This window comes from Salmo salar, chromosome 16 (genome assembly GCF_965601325.2).
Source record: "Salmo salar chromosome 16, fSalSal1, whole genome shotgun sequence".
Classification (NCBI taxonomy): Eukaryota; Metazoa; Chordata; class Actinopteri; order Salmoniformes; family Salmonidae; genus Salmo; species Salmo salar.
The window spans coordinates 72,241,170-72,259,603 of NC_138306.1; the positions used below are offsets into that span (position 1 = coordinate 72,241,170).

The following is an 18,434-nucleotide window of genomic DNA, read 5'->3' on the forward strand; positions in this document are numbered from 1 at the left end:
CACATATGGAATCATATAGTAACCAAAAAAGTGTTAAACAAATCAAAATATGTTTATATTTGAGATCCTTCAATGTAGCCACCCACTGCCTTGATGACAGCTTTGCACACTCTTAGCATTCTCTTAACCAGCTTCATCTGGAATGCTTTTCCAACAGCCTTGAAGGAATTCCCACATATGCTGAGCACTTGTTGACTGCTTTTCTTTCACTCTACAGTCCAACTCATCTCAAACCATCTCAATTTGGTTGAGGTCAGGTGATTGTGGAGGCCAGGTCATCTGATGCACCACTCTATCACTCTACCTCTTGATCAAATAGTCCTTACACAGCCTGGAGGTGTGTTGGGTCATTGTCCTGTTGAAAAACAAATGATAGTCCCACTAAGCGCAAAACAGATGCGATGGTGTATCGCTGCAGAATGCTGTGGTAGCCATGCTGGTTAAGTGTACCTTGAATTCTAAATAAATCACAGACAGTGTCACCAGCAAAGCACCACACACCATCACACCACCTCCTCCATGCTTCACAGTGGGAACCACACGTGCAGAGATCATCCGTTCACCTACACTGCGTCTCACGTAGACACGGCGGTTGGAACCAAAAATCTCAAATTTGGACTCATCAGACCAAAGGACAGATTGCCACCGGTCTAATGTCCATTACTCGTGTTTCTTGGCCCAAGCAGGTCTCTTCTTATTGGTGTCCTTTAGTAGTGGTTTCTTTGCAGCAATTCGACCACGAAGGCCTGATTCACGCAGTCTCCTCTGAACAGTTCATGTTGAGATGTGTCTGTTACTTGAACTCTGTGAAGCATTTATTTGGGCTGCAATTTATGAGGCTGGTAACTCTAATGAACTTGTCCTCTGCAGCAGAGTTAACTCTGAGTCTTCCTTTCCTGTGGCGGTCCTCATGAGAGCCAGTTTCATCATAGCGCTTGATGGTTTTTGCGACTGCAGTTGAAGAGACTTTCAAAGTTCTTGATATTTTCTGTATTGACTGACCTTCATGTCTTAAAGTAATGATGGACTGTCGTTTCTCTTTGCTTATTTGAGCTGTTTTTGCCATAATAGGGCTATCTTCTGTATGCGACCCCTACCTTGTCACAACACAACTGATTGGCTCAAACACATTAAGAAGGAAAGAAATTCTACAAATGAACTTTTAAGGCACACCTGTTAATTGAAATTAATTCCAAGTGACTTCCTCTTGAAGCTTGTTGAGAGAATGCCAAGAGTGTGCAAGCTGTCATCAAGGCAAAGGGTGAATACTTTGAAGAATCTCAAATATGTAAAAATATTTTTGATCTGTTTAACACTTGTTTGGTTACTACATGATTCCATATGTGTTATTTCATAGTTTTGATGTTGTCACGTCCTGACCAGTAAAAGGGGTCATTTGTCATTGTAGTATGGTCAGGGCATGGCAGGGGATGTTGTTTTTGTGTGTTTTGGGGTTGGTTTGTTTCATGGGGATTTGTTCTAGTTTTCATTTTCTATGTTCATTTTCTATGTGTGGCCGAGTATGGTTTCCAATCAGAGGCAGGTGTCTTTCGTTGTCTCTGATTGGAAGCCATACTTAGGCAGCCTGTTTTTTCCTTTGGGTTTGTGGGTGGTTGTTTTTTCGTATAGGTAGTTCCTTACGGAACTGTCGTTTGTTTATTTTGTTTGTGTTCTCTCACAAAATAAAAGATGAGCACTCAACACGCTGCGCCTTGGTCTGTCCCTTTCGACGCATGTGACAGATGTCATCACTATTATTCTACAATAAATAAAAACCCTGGAATGAGTAGGTGTGTCCAAACTTTTGACTGGTACTGTATATGGACGATAAACTCGGAAGCAGCAACAAGACAAGAGGTGAACCCAAGCCGCGAATGCAAACCTATCTCTCCACGATGGCTCCATCTTACGACAGATTGCGTGGCCCTTCACTCCAGGCAGTAAAAGATAATGGGGGCCTCATAAAGTAGAACAGCCTCCCTCTCCAATCTCAACACTAATCACGCCAGCCAGCAAGATACAGTATGATGGCTCTTCTCAGTCCTCCTTCCTCCTCACTCTTCCTCCCTCCTCCTCTAAGTCAGACAACTCCCGCCAGTCAGTCTCTTTAAGATTCCACTGAGTGCTATTTGAAGAGTTCCCACAGCCTCCTTCTATCGATCTGTCATGACGGAAAGCCAGTCCCCCTCCTTCAGTCTCCAATGAATTAATGTCCATTCCACCGTGACAGCCAGTCACACTCAGTGAAGCTGGTGCTGTATCAATGGCTGTCAACAGTGTTAAGGGAGCCCACGACACACACACACACACACACACACACACACACACACACACACACACACACACACACACACACACACACACACACACACACACACACACACACACACACACACACATTCACAAGAAGACATATGGAGTGCACTCATTAGAAACAATGGTCAGGGATTTGAGACGGAGCTCTCAGTAGAAGTATGTTGCGGATCCCCCTCGTTCAGCAGAGGGAACCAGTCCAGAAGATAGTAAAATATTCATTCAGAGCTGTGCCAATTATTCTACCCAATGTGCTGTGCCAATCTTTGCTTGTTGACGTGCTTGTATCAGCATATATTTAAGTCCTCTTTATATTCAAGGCTGCTTAAGCTGGTGCATATGACTTTATCATGTGATACCCATAGAGGATGAACAATAATGATATTATTGAGCTGATAATTTTTTACTTTATTCACCCTGCTAATGCAGTAGATTATACATCGTTTCATATCAACTAAATCTGAAATGTGTACATCATGTTTTGTTCCTGTCAGTCGTTGACATAAGCACTCCTGACACTCTCCTAATCACCGATGGACATCACTTTCATGATACCATTTAGATATCACACTGAGGCTCCAGTATTGCCTAATATTCCTGAGTCTCTCTGTCTATTGGGCTAAATCAGAGGACAGTCTGCCCAAAACCCAAGAAGAAGTTGGCTTTTCTTTTGAACAGACATCGTTCTGAGTCCGACTGATCATGCGGGAGCATTCAGATCACGTCACAGTGTCAGAACTCTCCTATTGAGAACGTTCCCTCCCCTCACCCAGCCTGTTGCCATAGTAACATGGCCATTCGGAGTCAAAAAGGGTGTTTCGATGCACACCCTTCCATTACCAAACACACATGCCGCACAAACACACACACACATTACTCACTCACACACTATATCTTTCTCATCCGCATTGTCTCACAATCACACACGCTCACACACTCCCCATAACTCTGTCTTGCCTTGAAGCGTGTTATAGTCAAACAGAGATCATGTTAAAGGTTAAGGCCTGTTCTTTGAACAGTGTTGAAGGACACATATAGATCTGTTTGCCTGTGGGCAGAGGGGCAGCGATCTTAATGTCTAATGTTTTCTCTGGGTTGTGTATCTGTCTGTGTGTGTGTGCCTCCTCTCCCCTGCAGCTACTCTCTAGGTCGTTGTTTTAAAAGAGAAGATGTTCCCAGTCAGCTTACCTGGTAAAATAAGGGTTAAATAAAATAGGTCAAATAAAGTATGCTTCGTTCGCTGTGTCGCTCACAAAGACAGATAACATTTGTAACACCCTTCCCCACCTCCAACCCATGCCCTCCATCTAATTCTCCCACCTCTAACCTGTGGACCTCCTCCGGTGTCCCCCGCCACCACCTCTCAAGCCACTTCCTGAAGGATCAGGCTTGAGTGGATCTGACAAGTTTAATCATTTATTTATGGTCTCCTGCTCTGCAGAGGTTGGAAATAAGCAGCGACAGCTCCTTACCAGTGGAGCATCATTCTGGGTAGTCAGATGTAGCAGCGACAGCTCCTTACCAGTGGAGCATCATTCTGGGTAGTCAGATGTAGCAGCGACAGCTCCTTACCAGTGGAGCATCATTCTGGGTAGTCAGATGTAGCAGCGACAGCTCCTTACCAGTGGAGCATCATTCTGGGTAGTCAGATGTAGCAGCGACAGCTCCTTACCAGTGGAGCATCATTCTGGGTAGTTAGATGTAGCAGCGACAGCTCCTTACCAGTGGAGCATCATTCTGGGTAGTCAGATGTAGCAGCGACAGCTCCTTACCAGCGGAGCACCAGGCTGGGTAGTCAGATGTAGCGATGTAACGTCTCCTCCACAGCTGCAGCCTGGAGCTGCTACAGGTTACTGTCGGGTTAGGTCCAGAGAGAGTCACTGGAAATACTTTACCCGGTTCATGGCTCTGAGAATATTGTACTCAGGTTGACATATCACTGGGACGAATGTGTGTACCATTGTGTGTGTGTGTGTGTGTGTGTGTGTGTGTGTGTGTGTGTGTGTGTGTGTGTGTGTGTGTGTGTGTGTGTGTGTGTGTGTGTGTGTGTGTGTGTGTGTGTGTGTGTGTGCGTGTGTGTGTGTGTGTGTGCATTGATTATATATGCACAAAGACAGTATATAATTGATTATACCCATGACTTTATACTGTATGTGTGCATGTGTTGCTGTCGTAACAGAGCATCTATCTTCACACACCTCACCTCGGGTTATGCAGCTTTTCAGCACCCTCTCTTAGAGTAGTGCAGTGACAAAAGAGATGCTGGCGCAGCTTTCCTGTCCCTGTTCCTGGCTGTCCCTGTGCCTGGCTGTGTCAGCAGCAGCAGGGTCTGGCACGGAGAGGAGGACACGACAGGGTAATTGCCATAAGCCTCCTCAGCCGTTGCTCAGCGCCTCAGTACCGCCCAGACACCGCTACAGCTCCTTTCCCAGGTTCATTGAGTGTGTGTGCGTGCTTGTGCGTGCTTGTGTGTAAAGCGGAAAAGACTGAGAGATGGAGCAGTGGTGAGAAAAAGAGAGCGAGAGAGTGAGTGTGGGTGTGTGTGTGGGTGTGTGTGTGTGGGTGGGTGGGTGGGTTTGGGTTTGGGTGTGGGTGCGTGTCCGTGTCCGTGTGTGTAAGACGGTGTGAAACAGAGCAAGCCTATTGTACGGAGCTGGGATGTTATCAGGACAGGTGTGGTGTTTCAGCTGTGCTGTATAATGGGATGTGTTCAGGGTGCTCGCAGCGTGCCTGCCTCTACCCACGAGCACTGAGATGGTGCCTGTGATAATTCCTAGTACACTCTCACTGTGAAAGGATGATTTGACATGAAAATAAAATGTCATTCATGAATTTATTGGTGAAGCTCTATGTGTTGCTGTGTCTGGGCTGCATAGCACAGGGGGTTGGTAATGGCACCGGAGGGGGTATTATCTGGGCACATAAACTCAGCAAAAAAAGAAATGTCCTCTCACTGTCAACTGCGTTTATTTTCAGCAAACTTAACATGTGTAAATATTTGTATGAACATAACAAGATTCAACAACTGAGATATAAACTGAACAAGTTCCACACACATGTGACTAACAGAAATGGAATAATGTGTCCCTGAACAAAGGGGGGGTCAAAAGTAACAGTCAATATCTGGTGTGGCCACCAGCTGCATTAAGTACTGCAGTGCATCTCCTCCTCATGGACTGCACCAGATTTGCCAGTTCTTGCTGTGAGATGTTATCCCACTCTTCCACCAAGGCACCTGCAAGTTCCCCGACATTTCTGGGGGAATGGCCCTAGCCCTCACCCTCCGATCTAACACCCTCCGATCCGGGCTCTTCGGTATGGCTGGTGGCAGTATGGCTGGTGGCATTGTCTTGTTGGAGGGTCATGTCAAGATGAGCCTGCAGGAAGGGTACCACATGAGAGAGGAGGATGTCTTCCCTGTAATGCACAGCGTTGAGATTGCCTGCAATGACAACAAGCTCAGTCCGATGATGCTGTGACACAGCGCGCCAGACCATGACAGACCCTCCACCTCCAAATCGATCCCGCTCCAGAGTACAGGCCTCGGTGTAACGTTCATTCATTCGATGATAAACACAAATCCGACCATCACCCTTGGTGAGACAAAACTGCGACTCGTCAGTGAAGAGTACTTTTTGCCAGTCCTGTCTGGTCCAGCGACGGTGGGTTTGTGCCCATAGGCGATGTTGTTGCCGGTGATGTCTGGTGAGGACCTGCCTTACAACAGGCCTACAAGCCCTCAGTCCAGCCTCTCTCTGTCTATCGCGTACAGTCTGAGCACTGATGAAGGGATTCCTGGTGTAACTCAGGCAGTTGTTGTTGCCATCCTGTACCTGTCCCGCAGGTGTGATGTTTGGATGTACCGATCCTGTGCAGGTGTTGTTACACGTGGTCTGCCACTGCGAGGACGATCAGCTGTCCATCATGTCTCCCTGTAGCGCTGTCTTAGGCATCTCACAGTACGGACATTGCAATTTATTGCCCTGGCCACATCTGCAGTCCTCATGTCTCCTTGCAGCATGTCTAAGGCACGTTCACACAGATGAACAGGGACCCTGGGCATCTTTCTTTTGGTGTTTTTGAGAGTCAGTAGAAAGGCCTCTTTAGTGTCCTAAGTTTTCATAACTGTGACCTTAGTTGCCTACCGTCTGTAAGCTGTTAGTGTCTTAACGACCGTTCTACAGGTGCATGTTCATTAATTGTTTATGGTTCATTGAACAAGTATGGGAAGCAGTGTTTAAACCCTTTTCAATGATTATCTGTGAAATCATTTTCGATTTTTACAAATTATCTTTGAAAGACAGGGTCCTGAAAAAGGGCCGTTTCTTTTTTTTGCTGAGTTTATGTTTTGGTTGCTGCTTCTTCTCCTTCACCCAGGCCTCCAGATGTTTATCTAAGCAAAAAGGTCTTGGAACAATCAGAATATGTGTTTGTCAGAGTTGGGCTTGGTGGGGATGAGGGTAGTGTGTGTGTGTGTGTGTGTGTGTGTGTGTGTGTGTGTGTGTGTGTGTGTGTGTGTGTGTGTGTGTGTGTGTGTGTGTGTGTGTGTGTGTGTGTGTGTGTGTGTGTGTGTGTGTCAGTGTGCGTGTGTGCCTGCACTAATTGATGACTGCAGGGGTTCAGTAGTCCCTCAGGTGAACATATGGGCTAGTTAACAATCGGAATATGTGTTTGTCAGAGTTGGGCTTGGTGGGGATGAGGGTAGTGTGTGTGTGTGTGTGTGCGTGCGTGCGTGTGTGTGGGCGCGCGCGTGCGTGTGCGTGCGTGTCTGTGTGCGTGTGTGCCTGCACTAATTGATGACTGCAGGGGTTCAGTAGTCCCTCAGGTGAACATATGGGCTAGTTAACACACACACTGCCTAAACTAGTCCACATGCATCTCTCTCTCCTGAGAGCCGGGTGGAGGAGAGGCCGATGAGACATGTGGGGATAAGAGAGCTCGTAAGGGAGATGAGAGAGAAGTGAGTGTGTGTGTGCGTGCGTGTGTGTGTGTTTGTAAAAAGGCATTATATTTATACAGTAGAATATATTTAGCTTTAGTGCAATTATTTCCTGAAATGTTTGGCCTGCACTAGTAAGTATTTTTCATTTTGTCAGGAGTGGCTCTTGAGAACAAATGATCTGTTTTGAATTATAAGCACAGATTTTCACTTTCTTTTAAAGGGTAAAATAATGTATCCAAATTGGCCCCGCTGGTGCAATGCAGCAGTTCTTGTTTGTCCTGTTCCATTGTTCATAGAAATGAATAAAATAACAACTGGCACACTGAGTTGGAATCTGTCTCTCCCTAACTAACTCCATCAACTTTTATAGGTCAATGCCAGAAAAGTGATTGTCTTTTTGAAGTCTGAACGTTTCAGTCACAGGCGGCCGGTCGCACCTTAATTGGGGAGGACGGGCTCATAGTAATGGTTGGAACCAAATGAATGGAACGGTATCAAACACATCAAACACGTTGTTTCCATGTGTTTGATACCAATCCATTCACTCCATTCCAGCCATTATTATGAGCCGTCGTCCTCTCACCAGCCTCTTGTGGTTTCAGTGTTCACCATTCTCATTTGCCCATGGCTTATTTCACCTCAACTAGCTTACATCCAACATAGCATACCAGATAATGAGAGTTCAAACTTACAGAATATACAGTATAGCTAAGCTGAGAGAGAAGGTTTTTGAAGGTCTCTGTCACCTACATGTTTAGCTGGAGGCTTTTACTCTATTGATGTAGTAAAACATCCTGTACTTCCTTCACAGTGTATCGACAGGTTTTAATGATCCCCTTCCATTTTCTTTGATTTCACATGCACAGCTCGTCTACCCACTCATGTTCATACTGAACTATGAGTTCTAGACCTGCTTTTCGCTCTATTTCATTAGTCTACCAAAAACAGGCCAAAATCCCCCATGTCCTTTTTGGACCCAGCGTTTTCGTCCCATCGCGTCTCTGGAACGCTACAGCAAGTCTCGGATATTAGATGACAAGAATGTCACCCGGTCGGATGGTAAAATATATCACCGGCATGAATCAAGTTGTCATTTCCAATTTATGCCAGAGCACAGGTCCTGGTGCTGTGGACAGACTACTGATGCTGTCCGCTCTCTCTCTCTCTCTCTCTCTCTCTCTCCCTCCATCCCTCCTCAAACAGTAACAGTGTCTCTCTGATTCCAACGTACAAAACCCTCTTCAGAATTTCTAATTTATTTGTAATTTGCTTATACAAAGCGACTCACAGTTAAAACATATAGTGTACTCACGAGGTGGTACTGAATGATGAGTCTGTGCCAATAATGGCAGCATCTGTTTGTCTTTAACAGATTTGATAAGGAGACCAGAGATATTTAAGGTGGCCCCTACAGAACCAGTGCCTGCGTAGAACATACAGACCACAACATTCATTCTCTAAGAGCCTCTTCCAAGCAGATCAGCATTATTCTCTATTCCAGAAAGTGGAGTGTGCGGCCTTAAGTGAATTATTTCTAACCAACAATCATTCAATTATATCTGTTATCAGGAGAATACACAAAGGCTAGAACCATACTGGGAATCTTTATCAATGCCATTTTAATTTAACACTAATCAAAGCGAGAGAGCGCTTATTAATTCAGCCTCCATCAGGACCTTCACGCACCATTTAACAGCAGGAAAGCAGAATGACATCTTCACAATATTCACAGCAACATCAAATTGGTGGAGGAGAGAATCTTGGAAGAATGTCAAAAAGAATGGGTTGATTTCTGATTTACTCTCCTCTTCCTGATGCTTATTTGTCCAATTATGAACCAAGTATTTGTAAGGACAGACGCTGGGAGACGAGAAGCAAGTACAGGGAGTGAATATTTAATAAATAACTGACATGAAACAAAACAAGGACAGTGCCTGGACAGGGGGAACAAAACAACATTAATGCTGACACGGGGATGAAACTGAGGAATATACAGATATAGGGGAGGCAATCAATAAGTGATAGAGTCCAGGTGAGTCCAGTGAAGCGCTGATTCGCGTAACGATAGAGACAGGTGTGCGTAATGATGGGCCACCTGGCGCCCTCGAGTGCCAAAGAGGGGGAGTGGGTGCAGGCGTAACAGTATTGGGACATACTAACAAATCAGGGCCCCAAAGTATGTGCTCTGTGGTTAAGGAGTAGGTCAAATGGTTGCATAGTGAACTACACCTACACACAGAACCATGTGGGATTATGCTTCTGTGGTGTTAAAGATGCACTATGCAGAAATCGCTCCACCATTTCCTGGTTGCTAAAATTCTCATAATTTCAGTTTATGTGACAAAACAAGCAAGTATAGTGTAGAGAATCATTGTACCATCTAAACCTGTGTGAAATATATTTTCCATAACCAAAAATATTGTATTTTAAGTTGTTTGAAGCTGGTGTACAAAACTGAAAGTAAAAAAACGCAAAAACTCATCTTAAGAACGGGAAGCATAGAAATAGCGCACATAGAACTGCTTCTTAGACTTGCTTTCAATGAGAATGACAGATCTATAACTGAAACCTGCAGCACACTCATTTAATTTCAAGACACTGAGCACCCCAATTACCTCCCCCTTACTCCAGCTGCTCACTATGTGTAGATGTCCATCACAGGAGGTTGGTGGCACCTTAATTGGGGAGGACAGGCTCGTGGTAATGGCTGGAGCGGAATCAGTGGAATGTTATATAACACATGGTTTCTATGTGTCTGATGCCATTCCATTCGCTCCGTTCTAGACATTATTATGATCCGTCCTCGCCTCAGCAGCCTCCACTGCTGCCCATGTAATTACTATAGGGTTGGGTCCAGTCTTAGATATAAGGTGGCTGTTGATAGGCTGCCTTGCATTAATCCATGTCACTGTATTGCTGCCTATGGGGGCCTACAGTGCTGCATTCCCAAGAAGCCTCCGTCTGACTGACTCCACAGTTTGCATTTCAAAGAGAATGAAAAGTGGGTCTCTTGAGATTTGCCATAGTTGGAGCAGTAGCTTTCCGAGCCATACCTCATTGACAGCAAGACTTCATGTCTGGCTAACAATATATCTGAAACGGCTATATTCTATTTGGAAGTAAGGGGATTTCCATTTAAGTCTTAAATCTGCCTTTCGTACTCCTTGATTTGATTGATATTTGACTGATATTACAGTTCTATATTACAGTTCTATATTACAGTTCTATGTTACAGTTCTATGTTACAGTTCTTGCCCTGCTTTCCGATATAGTTATACCTGATAATCCCAGGGAGACGGGAGCTTCTTTCATGAAGAGATATGTTGACAGCTCTGCTCATAAGAGTAGGCATCAGATCTGTAGGGGGTAGTTATGTATTTTTCTCCCTTTCCGCCTTTTATCTCGAGATAGATCAGTAAATTGGACAGGGCAGTGTGAGACGTCTACCTTTGGTTTGGCATTTGATGGATGTACCCATAGATGTGATGTATGATTTATTATAAAGCAGCATGCTCCTCTCATCTTATGAGCTGAAGTCCATCTCTGTTTTCTCAGTCTACTCAACAAAATAGCCTCTACCTCTTGTTTTGAATTGTCCGTCCCTAATCACACCCTTCTAACGAAGGTCACTATCCGCTTAAATAACAACTTCAGTTAATTAGGTGTGAGGACAAAAAGAGAGGCCCTCAGCAGTTTGTAACCACCAGGCTGGTCTAATGTTGTGGCGCATCAGAGTCAGTATATTACACTCTCTCTGGGGGGAAAAGACCTTTAACTGACTCCAGCCTTTAACATCACAGGGGGATTGTGTATTATCACACACACACACACGCACACGCGCACACACACACACACACACACACACACACACACACACACACACACACACACACACACACACACACACACACACACACACACACACACACACACACACACACACACACAAAATGAACAACACAAAAACGTACACACTGAGGAGAGGAGTGTTAGGCGTCAGGCCAAAGCAGTAGATCAACGAGAGGGTGAGCCTTGATTTCCGAGGCTTCTAAATTGAGTTCCTCAAGGAAGAGGGATGTGTGTGGTGATTTAGAGCTGAACGGTTTAATCCAGCCAGATGCATTGAATTTTCTCCCCCGTCTCTCCAGCCCCCACCCAGTCCAGTGTGAAGACGGGACTTCCTTTCAATTACCCAAAGTGCATTGTTGTCTGCCAGTTGTCAGTCAGGGGCGGTGACAGGGCTGCGGCGTGGTGGGACGACAGTGTCTCTCTTTCTTCTTTCTTTCTTCATTCCCTTCTCTCTCTCTCTCTCTCTCTCTCTCACTTTCTCTCTATACAAGGCTTTACTGTCTGCTTCCTGCTCTCATGACAACCAATACAATCGCTCACATCTGTCAAAGACTGCTGTTGCTTGATGTTAATAGGCTTCTATTGTCATTTACACCAAAGACTTAATTAGGGAAATAACAACGCTTCAGTGAGTGAAGAGAAAAAGTTTAACAAAGTTTTATTGAGTGTAAGGAATTTTTTGGTTGTTGTTGACATTTTCTGTTAAAATTCTTCTTCTTTAATTGAATGTTGGGGAAAAGTTAAACAAAGCTCAATTGAAAGCCTGTCTTTTCCGTTTCCGTTATGGCAGTCCAAGAATCAGGGAGAAAACATGAATATGATACTGCAGTGATATCCTGTTCATATCCTGTTCATTCAAATAGCATCTGCAGGTCAAGGTGTTCTCTCTAAAAATAACCTACTTCAACACGAGGGGTGGAATGAATACATGTAACAAGTCCGTCTGTTGTGAAAAGAGCAGGTTTCTAGTACTACTTTCCCTGTACCATTTCTCAGAATCGGCTGACACTGTGATCTCAAGCACAAAGAATCAATCTAAGAGAGAATAATTAAAGGAATTGTACAGTACAATCCCAAGGAAATGACTGAAGGAAATCAAGCAAAATCTCTCTCTCTCTCTCTCTCTCTCTCTCTCTCTCTCTATTGCTCTCTCGCTCAGAGACAGAAATAATAGAGCGAACGGGACGAAGGAGGTCAGGGAGAGCAGATGATTTAGTAGCGGAGTTAGACTAAAAGAGAGAGGAGAATAGAGAGATAGATGAGAGGAAGCAGCCGAGGTGTCCATAGAGATTGAAGGGTTTACAGTGGGTGGCGAAAACAAAGCTGCCAGTAAGTGAGTGTGTTTGCAGTGGGTGTCTAAGACCCAGAGGAGCATGGGGAGAGGGATCAACAGTATCACTGGGGAAAAGGAGGGCGAGTGATAGAAAGAGAAGAATGACGGAGAACGAGGGGGGAGAGGAAGGGACGGAGGAGAAATGATGGCGAACAATGGGGAAAGAGAGAGCGAGAGGGTGTTAAACAGAGAGGGTGATAAACAGAGATGGTGGAGGATTGATTGAGAAGAGGGGAGAGAGGTAGGGAAACATGATGAGATGGATTAAACTCCCAGTGAAAAGTGATGGGAGGACAGGAAATATGAGGACATAGAATAGATCATTCTGCCACTGAACGAGATGGGATAAAGAATATGAATAGATGTAATCGTCGCCACTCTCAAAGTGTGACAGATAAGGCAGGACCACAACTCCAGAACTGTGAAGTCAAGCTAATCTAAAGAAATCATGAGAGCATCTCACCATTTTGAGCAGCTCACTCAAAATGACATTTGTGGGATATCCACAGGACTTTCCTTTAATCACGCAACACAGCATTCAAATATGTCAAAACTATGTTCATTCCCAAAAGACATGGACTTCAGCCCTGTGAACATTTTATTTGTCAGAAAGATAATCCTTTGGTACAGGAATATAACTGTTCACCTATGTTGATTCACAGATGTGATATTGCGTTATCCAAAGGATTATCTTTGTGACAAATAAAAGGGGCGCATACTGTGGGATTAATCTTTGGTCTTGACATACAGGTAACTGCCAAAATAATGGAAACACTTGTGTAAATGAGGGATACAAAGTGTAATGAAAGCAGGTGCTTCCACAGAGGTGTGGTTCCTGAGTTATTAAGAAATTAATATCCCATCACGCTTAGGGTCATGTATAAAAATGCTGGGCAGGCCATTATTTTGGCCAATATTTGGTTACCATGGCTATGCCCCCATCCACAGGGCACGAGTGGTAACTGAATGGTTTGATAAGCATGAAAACTATGTAAACTGTGTGCCATGGCCGTCTCAGTCTCTAAATTTCAACACAATTGAACACTTATGGAAGTTTCTAGAGACAGCGTTTTCAACAAAACCCCAAATGATGGAATTTCTCATGGAAGAATGTCGCATCCCTCCGATAGAGTTCCAGACATTTGTAGAAATCTATGTCAAGATGCATTGAAGCTGTTCTGGCTCGTGGTGTCCCAACGCCCTTAAAGACACTTTATGTTGGCAGTTACCTGTATATCTCCGTATGGTGGAAAACTGTTATTTTCGTCTGTTATTTTTTACACTCTCTTTCATTCCTAATACCAGTTTTTCATCAACACACACATAAAGACACACTTTTTTTTACTCCACACCACAATGAGTAGTCTCACTGCTGGTAGCAACAGGTGCCTGTTCCCTGAGTAAAACCCAGTAGAGTGCCTCTCACTTCTTGTTACTGTAATGATGGAAAAATGTACTCTTCGCTTTGATCCAGACCAATGCTGTTGCTGTCTGTGATGGAAACACTCACTGGGCATGGAGGGCTTTTATCAGAGCCGACTTTCTTTAATCATGTCTTTCATCATAGAAGCGAAACAATGGTTATTTTGTGATTCATTTTTCGCCTTCACAAAGCCACTATTATGATAAACCATTCTAAAAAAGCAGTGTGTGTGCATACTTATATGCCCATGAAAGTGCCATACAATTCCTAATAATGGCACCAGAGCATTGGTGCGTTATTTCTCTGGATGCTCCAGTACCTATTCCACCGAGCGAGGAAGAGCTCATTACTGAACAATATATCCCGTCATGCCAAGATCACTGTGTCATTGAGAGAGAAAGAGGAGAGAGAGAGAGAGAGAGAGAGGCAGGGGAAGAGAGAGATATAAAGAGAAAAGGAAAGAGGGACGAAGAGCAAGAGAGACAGAAACGGAGAGAGCGAAAGAGAGGATGCAGAGCATTTCCCTCAGGAGTGTTTCTTCTTGAGGAGACTTTTCAGAGAGTAATAGGGATATTGCTGATTTGACACGGCGTATGCAGCGAGGGAAGGACAAGCGGAGATAAACAGTGTTTGCAAACACAAAGTAGCCAGAACTAAAGAAGAAGAAAAAGCAGGCCATAAACATACCGCCAGAGGACGGCTTGGAGAAGTATACACGCACCTAAAGCTATGGAGATCGTCTCACATGTTGAGTTATCTGTTATCTGTGATTATAGGAAACAAGCAAAGAGGATCTTTCTGTATGTTTTTCTAACCCTCCTCATAACTCCACCCAAGTGAATACTCTAATTTTGCCAATGAGTTCTGAAGCATTCTTGTTAAGGCTTGACTAATTTGTTTTTTTATCTGTTTCTGTCCAGAATCAAGTGCTGGCGAGAAGAATGCAAGGGAACACCCCTGGGACCTCTAATGGAATGGAATAGTACAATGGCTGCATTGAGGAAAAACGACAACCCCCCTTTTCAACCAGAATCCCACCACTAGGCTGTATTAAAGCAGTCGAGGGTATTGAATTAATGTCAAGCATCTCGTGGAGGCAGCATCATGCTGCACCGCTGGAAGTAGCTGGAGGACCACCCATGGAGATTCCACCTTCTCGACGTTCTCAATGCTCCTAACACGCGCCAAGTAAACAGAAATGCCTTCAAAGGTCAGCTGCTTATACTTGTTGACGGTCATTTGCTGGGCTAGCGCTCTCTGGTACCTGAGTCTGTCCCGTCCCTCCACCTCCTACGTGGGCCAGCTGTCCATCCCCATCCGCCAGAAGACCAAGCTCACCAAGAACGTGACCTTCAGCAATATACGGACTCGGCCACTCAACCCGCACGCCTTCGACTTTGTCATCAACGAGCCCAAGAAATGTGAGACGGAGGCACCTTTCTTAGTCATCCTGATCAGCACCACTCACAAGGAGTTTGACGCACGTCAAGCGATTCGAGAGACGTGGGGCGACGAGAGCACGTTCGGCGATGGCGTTCGCGTCCTCACACTATTTTTGCTTGGGAGGAACACGGATCCGGTGCTCAACCAGATGGTGGAACAGGAGAGCCAGATCTTCCACGATGTCGTAGTGGAGGACTTCATAGACTCCTACCACAACCTCACCCTCAAGACCCTGATGGGCATGCGCTGGGTGGCCACCTTCTGCCCCAAGGCACAGTACGTCCTCAAGACGGACTCGGATATCTACGTTAACATGGAGAACCTGGTCTACAACCTCCTCAAGCCCGCCACCAAGCCGCGGAGACGTTACTTCACGGGCTACGTCATCAACGGAGGTCCGATCAGAGACATGCGCAGTAAATGGTACATGCCCAGAGACCTTTACCCTGAGACTAAGTACCCGCCTTTCTGTTCGGGCACTGGGTACGTGTTCTCGGCGGATGTGGCCGAGCTCATCTACAAGACGTCCCTGCACACCAGACTGCTCCACCTGGAGGATGTATACGTGGGGCTGTGCCTTCGCAAGCTGGGCATCCACCCCTTCCAGAACAGCGGCTTCAACCACTGGAAGATGGCCTACAGTCTGTGCCGCTACAGACGGGTCGTAACGGTCCACCAGATCTCCCCGGAGGAGATGCACCGCATCTGGAATGACATGACCAGCAAGAAACACCTCAAGTGTTAATCAGCTACCAACAGTTAATGCCAATATGAGGAGGTCCTGAATTCTTCATCTTCTTCTTCTCCTCCTTCTTCTTCTTCTTCTTCTTCTTTATTGCTTATTCTCTTCCTCCTCCTCTGCCCCTTCCACCTCTTCCTATCTCTGCTTTTCTTTGTCAATGTACAGCACATGACCCTAAGGGAACAGTACTGTAACAATAACCATCTGGCCGTTTGCATAGTCCAAGAGACGCTTCGCCAAAAGCCTCTTTATCAGACCAAGGTTACTCAACCCTTATCTATTGATGAGTTTAAAGGCCACAGTTTAGAAAATAAAATAATTCTGTATATTTTCTGAAATAATAATCAAATAATGTCCCACAATGCAACAGTATGCCATTTGCACCATATGTTGTTTATTAGATTAAATCACTAAAACGCAGAGGTAGAAGCTTAGCAGTGGGACAGAATGGCTCAGATGCTATTAGGCTAATCTATGTAGGCAACGCTGCTAATTTCCAGAAAAACTGGCCCTATTACTGAAGTAGTAGGGATGATAAGAAACACCAAGATATACAACCTATGTAAATGTTCTGCTGTCAGTTAGGTTGATAATGAATGTCCACTCTTCATTTCCAGTCTTTGTATATTTAATAAAGATGTATTTGTGGGATGTACTGTTTTGGTACTGCAACAGATGTTGTCATAGTGAAAAGACCATGATAAGTTCACAATGTAACAACGTGCTGTAGACATAGATTGAGTGTTCATTGGAATGATCTAAGATTGTTAGAACAGGAGACTAACAGTTCAATGGACCTACTGTGGGACATGACGGACATACTTGCCTCTGCAATTGGGTTGTAATATATTGTTTTAAAGATCAAACATATTTTCTTACTATGGATCTGGAGTCCTTTGTATTGTACTATGTAGAGAAAGACTTCATTTCTTGAACACCAGTATTTCTTATGGGACAGTACAAATGGCGATGTAACGATATTAACCACATGCATTCCCGGGTGAATGTTATTCTATCTGTATGTGATGTGCAATTATGTTTCCGCTCTTTAAGCCGTGCTGTGACGAGATAGACTGCAAAGTGTTATATTTTCTATTACTTGAACCAGAGGGACGACACAACCAATGGCTGCATTACATTAAAAACGTATTTCATTTTAGAGTGTATTCCTTTTTTCCACGTATTTGGGATTAAAAAAATGCTGTAATGTATTATGTGTGATCATAATAAGAGGACAGTTTACAATAGTGTTTAATTATTCAATGGGTTTTATTTCAATACATGCAGTAGACTGCCAAATACCTATTTATACCTGAATTAATGACTTCAGCTTTAACCAAGTCCCTCTCTGTAGTTGCAGTGCATCCGGTAATGAATTGTAAACATGTTCGGCGCTCATTAAGATTACCTATCAACACAACTCTCTGTGTAAAGCTGTCAACACGCCATGAACAACTACTCAGAGAAACGCCGTCATGCTATGACTACTCGACTGAATGCTCAAGATTTACATTTGCTCATCTGTAGAGGTGTGTGTGTTTTGATTTTTCAATTAGGGTCCCCATTAGCCAACGCCAATGGCGACAGCTAGTCGTACTTGGGTCCAACACATACAGTACAGACATTTAAAAATATGAACATGTGTGTGCATGCATTTATCAGTAACATATACATGTCAGTACATACAGTACACATAAAAAGTAGGTCACATGGGGGAGCTGTGTGTGTGTGTGTGTGTGTGTGTGTGTGCGCGTGTGTGTGTGTGTGTGTGTGTGTGTGTGCGCGTGTGTGTGTGTGTGTGTGTGTGTGTGTGTGTGTGTGTGTGTGTGTGTGTGTGTGTGTGTGTGTGTGTGTGTGTGTGTGCGCGCGTGTGTGTGTGTGTGTGATGTAAGAATAGAGTTCCAGTAATTGGTTCTTCCTATCTGTGAGAGCAGGTTTGTCAGAAGCAGACAGGTGTGTGTGTGGCGGAGGTGAAAACCCTTTGAAACACAAGTTTACCAACATGGCTCCTGGGAGCTGCTAGGAGCCTCTGGGGAGTTAGATAGATTCTATATAGAACTAAAGGGGATTCTCAACAGTATATATGTTGAACACACGAAGACGCACTGTGGTAAAACATTTACAGTGTTCTCACAAACAATATGGACATGAAATCTTTGGGGACAGACACATCCCTATGTCCTAACCGTTTCCCTCACAATAAGAGTATTCCCAGATGCTGTTCTGGTTGAAAATCTATTTGATTAACTTGTGATCAACTTGAAACCCCTTGAAATGTAATTGGACTTTTAATACTGTAGATAATGGTGTTTTGATGGCTTTGCTCCATTCTAAACGCATCTACTTTACAACGTGTTACCTTCATTCCCAGAGCTTGTTCGGTAGTATG

General features: G+C 44.5%; 1 protein-coding gene across 2 annotated transcripts in view; it reads left to right on the top strand.

Moving 5' to 3' along the window:
• The window catches only part of LOC106574555 (beta-1,3-galactosyltransferase 1), a 120,711-nt gene extending 103,419 nt beyond the window's left edge, over positions 1-17,292 (top strand). For both annotated transcript variants that reach the window (XM_014150525.3, XM_014150526.3), the window contains one exon: positions 14,781-17,292. In XM_014150525.3, coding sequence (XP_014006000.1) covers positions 15,059-16,048 — 990 coding nt within the window. In that variant the 5' untranslated portion in view covers positions 14,781-15,058 and the 3' untranslated portion in view covers positions 16,049-17,292. The remainder of the gene's footprint in view (positions 1-14,780) is intronic.
• The last annotated feature ends 1,142 nt before the right edge of the window (positions 17,293-18,434 follow it).